The sequence below is a fragment of the Lygodium microphyllum genome, chromosome 29 (assembly GCF_053477565.2).
Source record: "Lygodium microphyllum isolate KBCC chromosome 29, Lygodium_microphyllum_v1.1.10, whole genome shotgun sequence".
Taxonomy (NCBI): domain Eukaryota; kingdom Viridiplantae; phylum Streptophyta; class Polypodiopsida; order Schizaeales; family Lygodiaceae; genus Lygodium; species Lygodium microphyllum.
Window position 1 is genome coordinate 22,809,895 of NC_141163.1, and position 14,462 is coordinate 22,824,356.

The 14,462-nt window shown below is 38.3% G+C and overlaps 1 protein-coding gene across 3 annotated transcripts; it reads left to right on the forward strand.

Moving 5' to 3' along the window:
* The first annotated feature begins 10,950 nt into the window (after nucleotides 1–10,950).
* Nucleotides 10,951–13,758, forward strand: LOC148010452 (uncharacterized). Of its 3 annotated transcripts, none has more exons than XM_087671896.1 (2): nucleotides 10,951–12,749; nucleotides 12,825–13,758. In XM_087671896.1, exons 1-2 carry the CDS (start codon nucleotides 11,538–11,540, stop codon nucleotides 13,656–13,658), a joined length of 2,046 nt encoding a protein of 681 aa, XP_087528022.1. In that variant the 5' UTR covers nucleotides 10,951–11,537; the 3' UTR covers nucleotides 13,659–13,758. The 3 variants fall into 3 exon arrangements, with proteins under 3 accessions (XP_087528022.1, XP_087528023.1, XP_087528020.1); XM_087671897.1 differs by having other exon boundaries at nucleotides 10,952–12,120; nucleotides 12,214–13,758; XM_087671894.1 differs by having other exon boundaries at nucleotides 10,963–11,373; nucleotides 11,441–13,754.
* The last annotated feature ends 704 nt before the right edge of the window (nucleotides 13,759–14,462 follow it).

The window sequence follows — 14,462 nt, forward strand, 5'->3', positions numbered from 1 at the left end:
ATCCCAAAAGGAAGCTCAATGGATAACTACTCATGCTTTGTACTCTTATGCAACCCTTTTGTTTCCACATCTAGCCCATAGCAATAAAGGTTAATTTATGTCCCACTCTAGGGGCATGTTGTCAAGAAGCATCTGCACAAGGGGATGAGCTCTTAAATGGAGTTCCCTTGAGCATTGAGTTGACACAAATGTCTATCATTTTTTATTTTTGGCACTCTCTAATGTGTACATGGGTGATACCATTAGTGGATGATTCTTTATTAAATGCACATTAATTGGTTGATATGTCATTGTGGTTTAGAGTGTGCACTCTCCTGTCAAAATGCCTTTTATTATTTTTTATTATTAGTTTTTTGCTAAGCTATTTATTTTCATAAATTTTATTCTCAAGATTGTTGAAAATGGTACCATGGACTTATGAATTCTTAGACTAAACCATACTTATGAATGATTTAGTCAATCTATATAGATATGGAAGATATTGGTTATCTAGTCGAGATATGTGTTCAACTAGGTTGGCAATGTATTAATTTTCCAAACATTTTGGGTGTCATCAACTATCTAATTTAATAAGGTATCCTAACTATTTTATTCAACAATCCTAAGGATTTATTCATCCTTCAAGTACTTATATTTTCTTTACCAAATGGTGAAATAGTCTAAACATGTGCATAAATATATAACTTAATGGAAAGGATTAATCATAGAGGGTCTTCTTTGGGCAAAAGGTCTAACATAGTTTAAATACTTGCATAGAGGAGCAGCCTCTCTATGCATGGGGGAAGTTTGTGCCTAATCTTGTGTCTCACTTGACTTTTCCTTTTGCATTAAGTCTACTTTTATTTAGTTTTGGATTGAGAGAGAGAGAGAGAGAGAGAGAGAGAGAGAGGGGGGGAGGGAGGGAGGGAGGGAGGGAGGGAGGGAGGGAGGGAGAGAGGGAGGGATTAGGGAGGGAGAGAGAGAGCTTTCATTGATTGATACACGTGTCTCTCATATCCATTTAGTGCATGAGGGCTCCATGACCAAAGTGAAGATTGAAAAGGGGAAACAGAAAAAAATGTCAAAATAAAGCATAGGAGTAAACTCTAACAATGATGACTCAATATAAGTAGTTCAAAAGCAATGTTAGTGAGATAAATTAGATGCAACCATAGATAGCATTAGCTAAATCTATATGCTAAAAATAGAAAGCTAAAGCTTAAACTAGATTTCGATAATATCAAGGTATCGAGTAGATGCGAATTCATGATAGAGCTTCCCAAAGAACTATTAGGAGGAGACATATTTAGACTTGTACACCACTAACCCCACTATTTAGACTCACACTCTCTCTAAAGTAATTGTTGAGATTTAACTACATTTGTTGGGTGAATAACATCCAAGAGCCGCATTCAAAGGCCTTGAAAAATTAGAAAAATTCCTCTTTGAAAGAGTGTCATCGGGGTGAACTACATTTGTTGGGTGAAAAACATCCAAAAGCAACATTCAATGGCCTTGTAAAATTAGAAAGTCTCCTCTTTTAAAGAGTTTCATCTGGGTGAACTACATTTGTTGGGTGAATAACATCCAAGAGCAACATTCAAAGGTGTTGTAAGATTAGAAAATATCCTCTTTGAAAGAGTTTCATGTCATGGAATGACATGGGAGGTGATCAATATTGGTAAGGGATTAATAAAAGAAGAGTCAATTTGAGTACAATATGCCCTCTTGGACAAAGGGCTAACACTCATCCCAATATCATGTAGCTTGAATGTGGTCCATTGAAGTCTAGTTGTGTTCATGTGACCAAAATGCAAGCTTCAATCTTGTTAACAATGACACAAGGTATGGAGACACTATCTTTTGCCAAATGTGCACTATGCCTTTTTAGAAACATGAACAAACTATTTTATCTAATGAGAACCACAAAGTCATGTGGGTTAAGTAAAGGCGTTATGAGCTTATCGCATTGGATAAGTGATATCTCGCAACAAGTATTTCTTGACTTGGAAAATCCTACCCTTTCTCAACAAAACATTCACAAAATGTAGACTTGATTTGGTGATTTCTAAATCATATACTTATGTAGTATCCAATAGAACAAAGAATTAACAAACATATTTTCTACAAGTTCTACAAAATCTCGAAAAGATTTCCAAGGGAACGTGAGAAAATATAATAAATGTCACAATATCTGTTGAATTTCTAACTGAAGTCAAATCAACATCTCAATCACTTTTTTTTTTGCATGTTCTAGACGTTCTTTAAATTCATTGCTGAAGCTATTTAAGTTTATAATTGAGAATAGTGTCTCTTGTGTGCTCACTTGTTAGTAAGGTCTTTGTTCAACCATCTATTGAAACTTGAATCCATGTTTCAATCATTTCACTTATTCATGTTTTTCCACCTCCAAAGAATATTGAATCGGTCATAAGCTCGTTGTCTTTAGCTTTTATAGCTTTGATGTAATTCATTCTTAACTTTAATTATTGAAATAATTAGAAAAAAGTTGAAATTAGATTATGTTACCCATCTTGGGGAATAAGATTTGCTAGGTGTTGACTTAAAGATAAGGCATGCACACAAGCTTCCATTGAGCTTGGATAAACATTTGTTGAGAGATAATGAGAATGGTTTCATTATTGTGAATGAGATGAAATGTGTTACGTTTAATAATTCACATGTCTTATGTTTATGAAAGAATAATCACAACACTGTTTGAAATGTGCATGGATTAGAATATAGCAGTAGTAATAAACAAAATGAGTCAAATGACATCTTATTGCTTGATGAGCTACTTTTGATGATGTGTTTAGCTTGACTAGTGACTATGATCAAATCACTTTTTCTCATCTCCCTTTTCTATACAGTAGCATTTCCAACACAACATGATGTGAAAGGGGGAAAAGACTATTGGGAATCGGTATGAATATGAATCCTTCATGTATGTGGGAAAAGGATCACAAAATGTTGACACTTGTGGCTAAGAGTAGGTTTGGACTCAAAAATATGTGATGTTTAGAGAAAGAGATATATCATGCATATAAGAAGAAACATTGAGGAGGAGTCATACGATTTTTTTGTTGGTCCAAGTTGCTTATGTCCCACAGTGTGCAATGGCCTTAGAAGCAACTAGCAATGGAAAACCTCTTGATGACATTTTATAAGGTTGTGCCTAAATATATTTACATGCATGACCTATGTTGAGCTTTGAAAGCTTTGGAACTCAAAGAAAACTCAATGCCATTTGAGATAGCTTGAAGAGCATCAATTATTTCTAAGGGTGCATTTGCATGATAAATGTCTCTTATATCCTATACAATGAGGAAATGTCTATAAACACACTAGAAAATGAACCAATCTTCCACCAAGAGAAAAAAGTATTAAAAATGAAAATTAAGCTCTAGGTTTGGCCTTGCTGCCCCATTTAGGATTGCACAATGTTCACAAAAAATTAAGGTTTAGTAACACAATGCATGACAATTTTTTTAAAATAGCTTTAACAAAGGAGAGAAATCCTTAAAAAGTTCAATGCAAAATTACTAGTGCTTGACTTTGTAAATTGTGATTTTTTTCTCTTAGTAAGTCATGTACACTTTTCACCTAGTTTGAAAACAAAATATTAAGACATGTCTAGATGGGACAATGGCATCCTACTTTAACAAAGGACAATGTGAAAGGCCATGACAACATGCTTTGTTAGCTTTCATGAATCCAAGGCTCACTTTTCTCTAGAAAATATAGTAAGTCCCCTATAAAGCTAACAACGAAAATGCCAACAAACTTACCAAGAGAAGGTTTTAAAGTTAAAAACGATTATCCATTTCAACTATGTTCTAGTGAACCACCTAGTCTAAGCATTAAGAGAAAACCTACAAGCTTTCAAGTTGAAGGTTTTGTCATATGTTTTCAAAAGAGTTCGTCTAAAATTTGTCCCAATGTGGCACTAGTCTTATAGATGCAATGTCCAGGTCCCTGCATCCAATGCTCTTAGAGCAACTAATAGCCTAAACAAGCACACAAGTCCATTGTCAAGTCACATGCACTTTAAAGTTTCTCATTCATGCACAAGTCAAGATAAAGGTGGACCCAACTAGTTTGAGCTGTAAGAAGGAGAGAGATTGAATTTTGAAAGTCACCCACTTAACAAATGCATGTATGCCATGAACAATTGATTGGGGCCCAGAGGTGAGTAAAAACTACTTCCGTTTTTTATATATTTTGTGGATTTGTGAAAGCCCCTTAAAGAAGCTTCACATAAGCTTCAACATCTAAGAAGAATTGATCTCTCTTTGAAGCTAATGGATTTCGAACAACTTTATAGGGATGGAGTTGATGGTTAGTTCAGCCTAATGGAGCAGCGATCCATTCTAGAGGCCCAAAAACTAGCCTAATTGATTGAGCAAGCACAGCTCCACTCTTTGTGGATGCTTTTTACTAGCTTTCGATACATAAAAAAGCCATTCACTACGTCATAGCATTAAATTTTTAGTGTTAACAATAGTAAAAACATGGCAAGCTTAGTTATTTTTCTAACAATCGTGAATTTTAGCTATGCACATGTGAATATGTTATACCTCCAATGGCCCTCTCCAAGTCCAGTAGCACTTGTTAGTTGTGTGATAACAAGGATGCAAGCTCATGTGAAATTATTCTTAAAGCACGAAGCCCAAGTCCATGGATATCCATCCATGTGTTGCATATGACAACCACCTTCACTCTAACAAGCATGATTGACCTACATATGGTTGGGGTATAAGGGCGGTTACACACTAGGGGCATGCCTACTGAATTGTTAATGTTAGCATTGTGGTATGCACATATAGCTACCCATGATCAAAATTTCCTCAAAAAAAGTACTGCCAACTTGATAGAGTACTTATTGGCATGGCAACCATGCATGGATTCAATTGTTGGATTTGACAACAAAGCTTTCGAAGAATAAGTGACATGGTGTTATCATCAATGAACTGGGAATGCAAAGTGTGCTTGGCATGAGAGTATTGCGCTTATCCTTGTCCATGCACTAAAAATGTAGCGAATTTTGTGGACCCAATAGAAGATGGATGCATGACAGTTTTCGCTCATTTTTTAAGATTCTTGGTGCCTCATGCGGGACCACCTTGTTGTGATGAACACACAAACCTTCAAGCTTCAAGGTGGTGTGCAACGTTCACAAAAAACTAGGTATAATATAAAGTGAATTGTAAAATTTTCAAAGACAAACTCTGGAAATTTGTAAAATGAAAGGTTTAAAACCTTGGAATCTACAAGTTTTTTAGTTGTAAAAATGGCAATATTTTAAAGGTTTTTGTATTGGCTAGGAAAAATGCTTTTCAAACAATGGTGGTGTGAACGCGCGCCATTGGGAGGCTGACGTGGAAGGAATCGCTTTGACTTGGACGCTTCCTATATCTCAGGGGCGAGGTCCAACGTGGCAGGAAAAGCGTCATTTTGATATTTGTAACAGTATTATCACTTTGACTGGGCTGGTTTTTCTTCGGCGATGACGTGGAGCGCAGAGAATTCGTCGATTCGTCTGACTCTTTTTTTTGCATGAATCCTGTGTGGTGACTCATGACTCGTGAGACAACCAGATGTTGACTCCGCACGTTCGGACGCGGAGGATCAGGAAGACCACGTGGAAAGTCATTAATTTCCTTAAATTGTCTGATGTTGATCGATGGTTTTCACATCTAAGCCCAAAGAAAAAAGGTTTACCATTTAATAAAACCTGATGCTAGAGCGCGTACACGCTAAGAGGGGCTTCACGCGGTGAGTTTGAAACTCCATCTCAAAACTACCACACAGCCTATGGATAATCTTGTTCCCACACAAGCAATCCTATTGAATATGAAAGGTCAATAACAGAGCACACGTAAGCTCGAAGAAGAGTACCAATGCAACAATCTGTTGCCAAAATTTCGTTAACTTTTGCAAAAGTTTTGAAGCACACAAAAGAAGCCCGAAATCGTGTAGAATGCTGTATTTTCGGCCCACAAATATGTTGTGTGCGTTTTAAAAAGGTGCTATGGGTATTACTTCTTTCTGGTCTTTATTTTGATTGCTCCATGACATATGGAGTTCCCATGCGAATCATCGGTGTTCACCCAAAAATCGAGGTTTAATGTCAAATAAATTGCTAAATTTAGAAATGTTAAAAAATGCAATGTCACTTTAGTTATACTATGGCAAAAGAACCTACAAACTTCAAAGAGAAACCTGCAAAATTTCAGTCTTGCAGGTTCGTGTATTAGCTTCAAAAATTACTTTTCATGAACACTACATGTGATCCATTCTTTTGCATACTTTTTGTTTTCCAGTATTAACTCATGACTAGTCCACCCACTTTGCTTTGGGACTAAAAGGAGCCAATCAAGCTTTAAAATAGAAGATATTGCCTTCATATTTTTGTGACATGGCAAATCTATCTCATGCACAAGACACCTCGATATTTACCCTACATTGTCTTAAAGTTAGCATATAGGCAACCATTTGCCTGATTTTAAACATCGGGATTGCATCTAGAGCAATGGCATTGATAAGATGTTTTGAGAAGGGCGGTTCTTGCATTTTTGACTGATTGTGTAGGCAACAACACATCAACCCACGAAATTCTAGGAAACACTTTGATTAGCAATTACTTAAGGAGTTGAGAACTCTGCCTTATAAATAAAAGTAGAAAAGATCTACCACAAAGGTTTCATTCCAGCCTCCACTACAAATAAGACCTTGTCTCAGAGCAACAAGAGTGCAACCATATCCAAACCTTGTCAAACTTAGGGTGTTGGATGTTTTGATATTTGGGTTTGTCTACTCATCATTACATTTTCTATATTGAGAAAAGTTGTTCCATTTACAAGCCTATGAACACATCTATTCAATATACAAGTCAGTGAAGCATCCCAAGAGAAAGCATCAAGCACATAATGTCATGCTAGCTACACATGCATGTATAATGCAATATTTTCCTCTATATAATGATCAAAGACAACTATTAAACCTTTTATCAAATCCAATATGAAGCGTTGTAATGAGGCCAAGAGCCAGTATAAATTCTATGAACAAATTGGTCTATTACTCCAAGTTAGCAATGTATTCCCAAAGTAAGTCAATTGTTGTATCCATCAAGCCGCTAAGCCAAGGTCATATCTCTCCCAAAATCAAGCTCGTGCTTTTGAAATGTATTATGCCCAAGAGAAAAGAATGTGTGATGTTTGCTTTCTAGGTACAAATGCAAAGCATTGTCCAATTGAACATGCAGATTAAGAAGCATATGAAGATCACAAAGTCTAGGAAGACCAACATGAGGTTTGCAGGAACAAAATGCCTAAAGATGAAGTCCTAAGTAAAATCCCAATGTAGAGTAAAAGGATAGAGCATGCAACACGAGCAAAGGACACAATTAATGACCACCAAGAACTAGAAGGAAATCTTGCTTAATGAGTTGCTCACAAGTACAACTAGTACACTCTCTTAACCTTTGAGAGGGACCTCTAGATTGTTTATATAGCCTCATTGTGGGCTAGGGTTAGGGCTCCCCTTGCCCTTTAGCTCATTCACACCTTACCTTCCCTCATGCACCCTTGCTTGCTTAGGGTTCCTATGCTTTCCTATGCTATACTTCTAACACCCCCCTCCCCCCCGATGTTAGGGTGGTATTGGATTACATAGCATGGAAATGCTTCCCCCTCTAAATGAATTAGTGGGATGCCTTGATAAAATAGGCTACAATGATATTTATGGAAAGATGGTACAACGGGGACTAGAAAAGTCAGTCATTAGGTGCTTTGAAGACATAGTTGGCCTCCAATTCTTTGGGAATTCAAGAGAATTGGAACTTTTACTAGTGATATGCCTTGTTTGTTTACATTTGTTGCAATTCATCTTGTTGGGATATTTTTTCTAGCAGTTGCTTACAATATATCCCTTTTTATTGCAAAAGGAACATTTAGTAGTCAGAGTATGGACTAAGAGTTGGTCGAGGTAGATTATGAGCTAGTGCTACCTTCTGTTTGGTTTCTTTTCTCCTCATCCAAACAAGAATGAATGACACCTTCAAGTGTAGGATTTGGTACAGTTGTTAGGGTAGTGACAAGATTTGAAAAGACTTTTCTTATAGCTTTCAAGAGTATTGCAATGGCATCTTCTTCAGCAACAATCGAAGCTTGAACTAAAGCTAATTGAGCCATTAGACCCTTCATGTGGGAAATGAACTTTCCCAGATCTTCTCCTTACTTGTATTCTAAGCTGAATAACTCTATTTTGAGGAAGATTTTTAAATTCTTCCCTCTTACACCATAACATTTCTCAAGCTCGTCCCATTTCTCTTTTGTAGTTGCAAGTTGGTCAATATGGTGAAATAAAGATTCATCTAGGTGCAACATTATTATGGCTTTGATTCTTTCATAATCTTCAACATCCATATGATTGGATGGATCAATGGATTTTATCCCTTTGATGAATGGCTAGTAGCCTCTCTCTATCATTTTATATTTTACTAACACCTGCCATGGGTGGAAGTCTCTCCCATCAAACTTGTGGATTTGAGGCTTCACATCAACATAGGCCATGATAGGAAGGTCTTACCGATTGCACAATGGAAATGACAGTGTCTATTTCTTTACAAGTTTGGCACTACAAAGTGGAAGCAGCAATTGATGTGAACTTGGATAAATAGATTAGATGAAGAGAAGAAAATTGTATATGCATTTATTCTTGACACATAGCCTTACAAGGGTCAAGAAGAATGATGAAAATTGAGCACTTTGATGAATATGCTTAAGGTAAAAACTAATCTCCTCAAGATTGAGATTTAGCATAAAACATCTTTCACATACTAATTGGAAACAAGATCATGACTGTGAAATATAGCATTAGTGCTTACCAGCACTCAAATCATACTATCCTGAGATGGAGCTTCCAAATCTAGAATGAGCTCAAGAGAAGGTTAATCAGTAACTAAAATCATTATTAGAGTTGGAATAATGATTGGGTTTAAGAAAAACCTAAAGCTTACAATGAAGCTTTCATGGTTCCCAAGACCCACTATTAGGGTTTGGCTCAATGTGAGCAGTAGGGATGGAATTTCGAGAAACCCTCTGAGGTGGAGATAGCCCACTTGGGGGGCTACAAATGCCCAATGCTGGCTTGGATGATTGTGTCCCCCCTGCAACCCAGTGAACCTTGCTGATCTTCGCACTGTTAAAATTGCACATGTTTTTGCATTTGTTGCAATGTGGGCCTTTGTTGTGGACAATGTCAGGCTTTATCATGCTGTGCTATTGTACCTTGAATAGGAGAAAAGATCTTCAAAAGAAACCAAGTAGAAATATTGCCTCCTTTTCTCTCCCCAGGTCCTCCACTGATTGGTGGTCAAGGCTAGCTATGGTGGAGAAGAAGGTAAAGTGAGAAGAATGAGGTCTTCTTGTGCACTTAGGTCAAGATGGAGTTGGAGGGAGCTTGTTGTATTAGAGATAGCTTTGATATCATGTTGAAAAAGTAGAGTGAGAAACAAAGGATGTGCGCACAAGAGGGAGAAAGAGCTCAAGTATAAGAAGGAAATCTTGCTTAATGAGTTGCGCACAAGTACAACTAGTACACTCTCTCTACCTTTGAGAGTGACCTCTAGGCTATTTATATAGCCTCACTGTGGGCTAGGGTTAGGGTTTCCCTTACCCTTTAGCTCATTCACACCTTACCTTCCCTCATGCACCCTTGATTACTCAAGGTTCCTATGCTTTCATATGCTACACTTCTAACAAAATAATCATACGTTCTCTTCTTCTCCTTCTTCCTTCTATTTTATATCCTTCTCCTCATGATTATACAAATACATGCACATAGCCACAACAAAAATACATGTGGAGCTATAGGAAGCATATATGGGGGGAGCCCCACAATTTTTCTTACCACCCATCATAGCGTCCTTCTCAATATTGTGAGTACTTTGTATGGTTATTTTCAACAGGTTTATGTTATGATTTGTGGTAGTTGCTCATGCGCTTTCATATTGTGTGTTGGGTTCCTTATCTTATGGTTTCAGGAATTCAAGATGTGTTTTGAGCAATTTCCTCAGCAAAAAATAGAAGCAATAAAGACTATCTACTTTAATTGTTGTGATGAATTGCATTAGATTTGGTTGACATTATCAACCAACTCCTAGCAACCTTGCATTTACATAATCGCTCTAGTCAAGGGCTTAAGGTGGTACCTTGGGCTCCTTTCTAAAATATGGCAAGGTTGTTCTCGTTTATTTAGACATCCTAATAGATAGATGTAGAACACACATGAAAACGTGGAAGAGTGTGCTCTCAAAGCAATAATGAAGTAGATCTTGAGAATTTTCCAAGCATACCTCTTCTCTAACGAAAAGTTTCATGGACATTGTAACTCTCTTACCATGTTTAAAGTGCATGCATGTGACTTTGCTCCTTTCAACGTTGGAAGAAGTCTTTTTCATGTACATCTTGTAAGCATTAGAGTCATGCCATTTGCAAGTTGATTGACTTGCATAATGGAGGGTGTGTTTTGTGGACGTCCGTGGACTTGTGTGAACCATATTCATTCTCAAGCCATTTTGGGAATAGAGAGAGAGAGAGAGAGAGAGAGAGAGAGAGAGAGAGAGAGAGAGAGAGAGAGAGAGAGAGAGAGGCCATGCATATGTGTGCCCAATTTTGTTAGCATGGAATACCCCTTCAAAAGGGGGCACTCTGTAAATGAAAGATTGATTTTTGGTGCATGTCCAAATGTTTCTTGTGGGTATTTGCAAAACTCGAGCACTTTATTAGACTTCAAAGTGTTGAACAAGTAATGATAGCCACATATTTAGCAAGCAAGGAGGGAAAAACATCATGCTCACTTTAACTTAGAGGACTGCTACAAAGTCTAGTAAGAGCTTGGCATGTCACCCACCTTGAATCCACTACTATGAGACCAGCAAATCAACTTGGTTTGTGTGTGGCAGGGCCCTTAGAGATGAGGAACATCGTTATGCAACAACTTATTACAGCATGGGAAACTACTCTTAAGAGGCCATGAACATAGATATAATGATTCATGAACATAACAATAATACGTGGAGTTTAATCAATTAATGGCAAAATGAGAGAGCGACCTGTGATGCAGAGTAGTCTACATACATAACATAACATAATTTCTAAGAAAAATATATAGAAGATAGATAGATAGATTCTGAGACACCATGGCTATGGTGGGTGTATATAGTTTTTCCGTTCTGTGACGGTGGTAAAGAAGTAAGCTTCAGGGACCAGACCCTAGCTGCAGATCTGCTCTAACCCTAGCTCTTGTCTCAGCAGAGGAGCTCTCCATCAGAATCGACGCATCCCTTCGCTTCATCAAAGAGCGTTCCTGGCAGGACTGCATCTGAAAAAGGTATGGACCGCTAAGCTTCTTCCATTAATCTGCAGAAGCCCTGAGAGTCAACCTTAGTCCCTTGCAGATAACAGAAGACCCCTGAGAGAGATAACTTATGTTTGCTCCATGGATCTGCTCGTGTCCTCTTGAGCTTGTTTTGCTGCTGTCGGGAGCCTGAGCAAATGTGGGCTCCACTGGCATATGAGTTTTGCCTGCTGCTCTTCCTGATTTCTGCCATTGGGAGTAGCTATGGAGATTCATTTGAGTATGAGTGCCTAGAGTCCGAGCGGAAAGTCCTGCAGGATTTCATGCACAGCATCCCAAACTTCAACTTGTCGTCGAATTGGACCGATGATGGCAATTGCTGCAATTATTTAGGAGTGACTTGCAAACCGGTCAGTCCTGTGCCTGCAGAGACACTTGAGTCCACCTATGAATCGACATTGGCTTCCAATACAGTGCGAGTAGTGGAGCTTTCCTTATTTAATTTCAGTCTAAATGCCACAATCCCTCCGGTGCTATCTAATCTCACATATCTCCAACAGCTTAATCTATCGTGGAACCACTTCCGCGGGAACATTCCAAGAGAGTTTGTTTCGCTTGCTCACCTGCAGATGCTGGACCTTAGCCATAATAATCTTTCGGGCAATATTCTTCTCTTTGAGAGCATGCCATCATTGCAACTTATCAACATTTCCCAGAACGATTTCTCAGGAAGATTGCCTGTGTACCGCAATGTCAGCAGTTTGAAAGAATTCATCGCAAGTAATAATCACTTTTCAGGGACCTTTCCTACAAATATCTGCCAGCATGCTATCAACCTCAGTATTCTGAATGTCGCTTGGAATGATCTATCAGGAGGTGTAAACCAAGGCCTGGGACTGTGCACACATCTGCAGCAGCTGGATTTGTCATCTAATTCCCTTACAGGCCCGATTCCAGACGATATTTACATCGGATCCCTGTCAGTACTTCGCTTGCAAGATAACAGCTTCACAGGAACTCTTGCAGAAAGTGTAGGAAATTTGCACAACCTCTCAAATCTCATCCTCTGTTACAATAATCTGTCTGGGACCATACCCAAAAGCTTATCACAGAACACTAATTTGAGGATTCTGATTCTCAGCAGAAACAATTTCAGTGGGTCAGTAGAGGTGGATTTCTCGAAGATGACTAATCTACTGGTCTTAGATCTTAACAAAAACAGTTTAAGTGGGCCTATACCGTCCACACTGGCGAAGTGCACCTTGCTACGCACCTTGAGCCTCTCCAAAAACAAGTTCACGGGAACGATTCCATCAGAATTTAAATCCTTGATTAATCTCACAACAGTCTCTCTTTCTACCAACCAACTCCATGGAGGCTTGCAATCTCTGCAAAACTGTCAGAATTTGGTAAGCCTTATTCTTACAAAGAACTTTTTCAATGAATCTCTCCCGGCAGTTTTCGATGGCTTCAGGAATGTGCAGGTTCTGGCTCTGGGGTTCCTTAATTTAAGTGGCCGACTTCCGGCCTGGTTGCAGCATTGCAAAAAGCTGCAAGTGTTGGACTTGTCATGGAACCAATTCAGAGGAGACATTCCCCCTTGGTTAGGGAGTTTTCAGCATCTTACGTACTTGGAATTATCTAATAATTCTTTCACTGGTGCCATACCTCTACAGCTTTTTAGCTTAATCTCAATGATGCACAATGATGCCAACACAACTGGTCTGTACCCTGTTGAGAGTGTCATAGCAGTGAAACGGCAGGTAGATTATCCTGATTTGACATATAACCAAGCACAAGCTTTACCGACGGGCCTTTATCTTTCCAACAATTATCTGGTAGGTTCTATTCCTGCTGAAATAGGCCGATTGAAAGCACTTGTTCGCATAGATCTAAGTCATAACCAGTTGGCTGGAAATATTCCAGCATCTTTTGCTGAGATGCTGGGCGTAGAATCCCTGGACTTGTCTTTCAATCACTTGAATGGTACCATTCCTACAAGTCTCACGAATCTTACTTTCATGGCAAGTTTCAATGTGTCTTACAACAATCTTTCTGGCAGAATTCCAGTTGGCAATCAGTTTGCAACATTTTCTAGTCTCAGTTATGAAGGCAACTCTGGGTTGTGTGGATTCCCACTCTCTTTATCATGTTCAGACAGAGAAGGAGAACCTGTGGTCACAAAGCCTGTGGCTATGGCTCACCATGACAAGGAAACGAGACCTTTTCTGGTTTCTTTTCCTGTTGGCTTTGGTGTAGGAATACTATTGGTTGCATTATTTACATGTCTTTGCACAAACAGATCCAAAAAGAGCTGACTTGTCTATCAATATATTGAATTTCAAAGTGAGAAATAGTGTATCAAAGGAAGTGTTCTTACCTTTTGGAACTATGGTTTTGTCTTTAGTCTTGCATTCTTGTTGTGACATCCTGACTTTAATTTAAAATCTTTCAAACTTCTTGCAAAATGGATTTCAAGAACTCTAAAATTATTAAATAGAAAAGATCTCAAGTAAAAAGACCCGAGGATCGTAATCCGATATTTTTCAAATTGACAAGGACTGTGGCCACCCGTCATGGAAGTTACTGCGTAAATGAGAGTTATGAGTCATATTAGTCATTAGTGGTTTGAAATATTAGATTTTTGAACAAAACTAGCATAATTTCAATATTTTGGATATTATTTGTTGTAAATATTCTAACAAGCTATGGAAAATTCTAGAACAGGGTGTCATATAAAAAAACAAGTGGTTTTTTCAGCCAGTTTTAGAGATTTAATGCAAAAAGAAGGATTGACGAAATTGCGTGTGTCGCGATCGCAGTTTACATGCAACAAACAATACTTTGAACAGGGAGATGTGTTTTACCTCCCTTTCGGAGCCAACATAACCATCAGATTTGTGGTCCGAGCATCAGATTGCTAATTTTGCCAAGATCCCCTCCATACATAGCTTTTCTTTATAGCCTCGAGCAAGAGGGGAGAGGCCATTCTCAGGAATATAGAACAAAAGGAGATGAGGCAAGAGAAGCGCAAGCACATGAATTTCTTGTTAAGTAGACGAGGATGCTTTGTGAGCTGTCGAATTCAATTCCTCAATCCATTCTATTCTATTCCTTTCTAT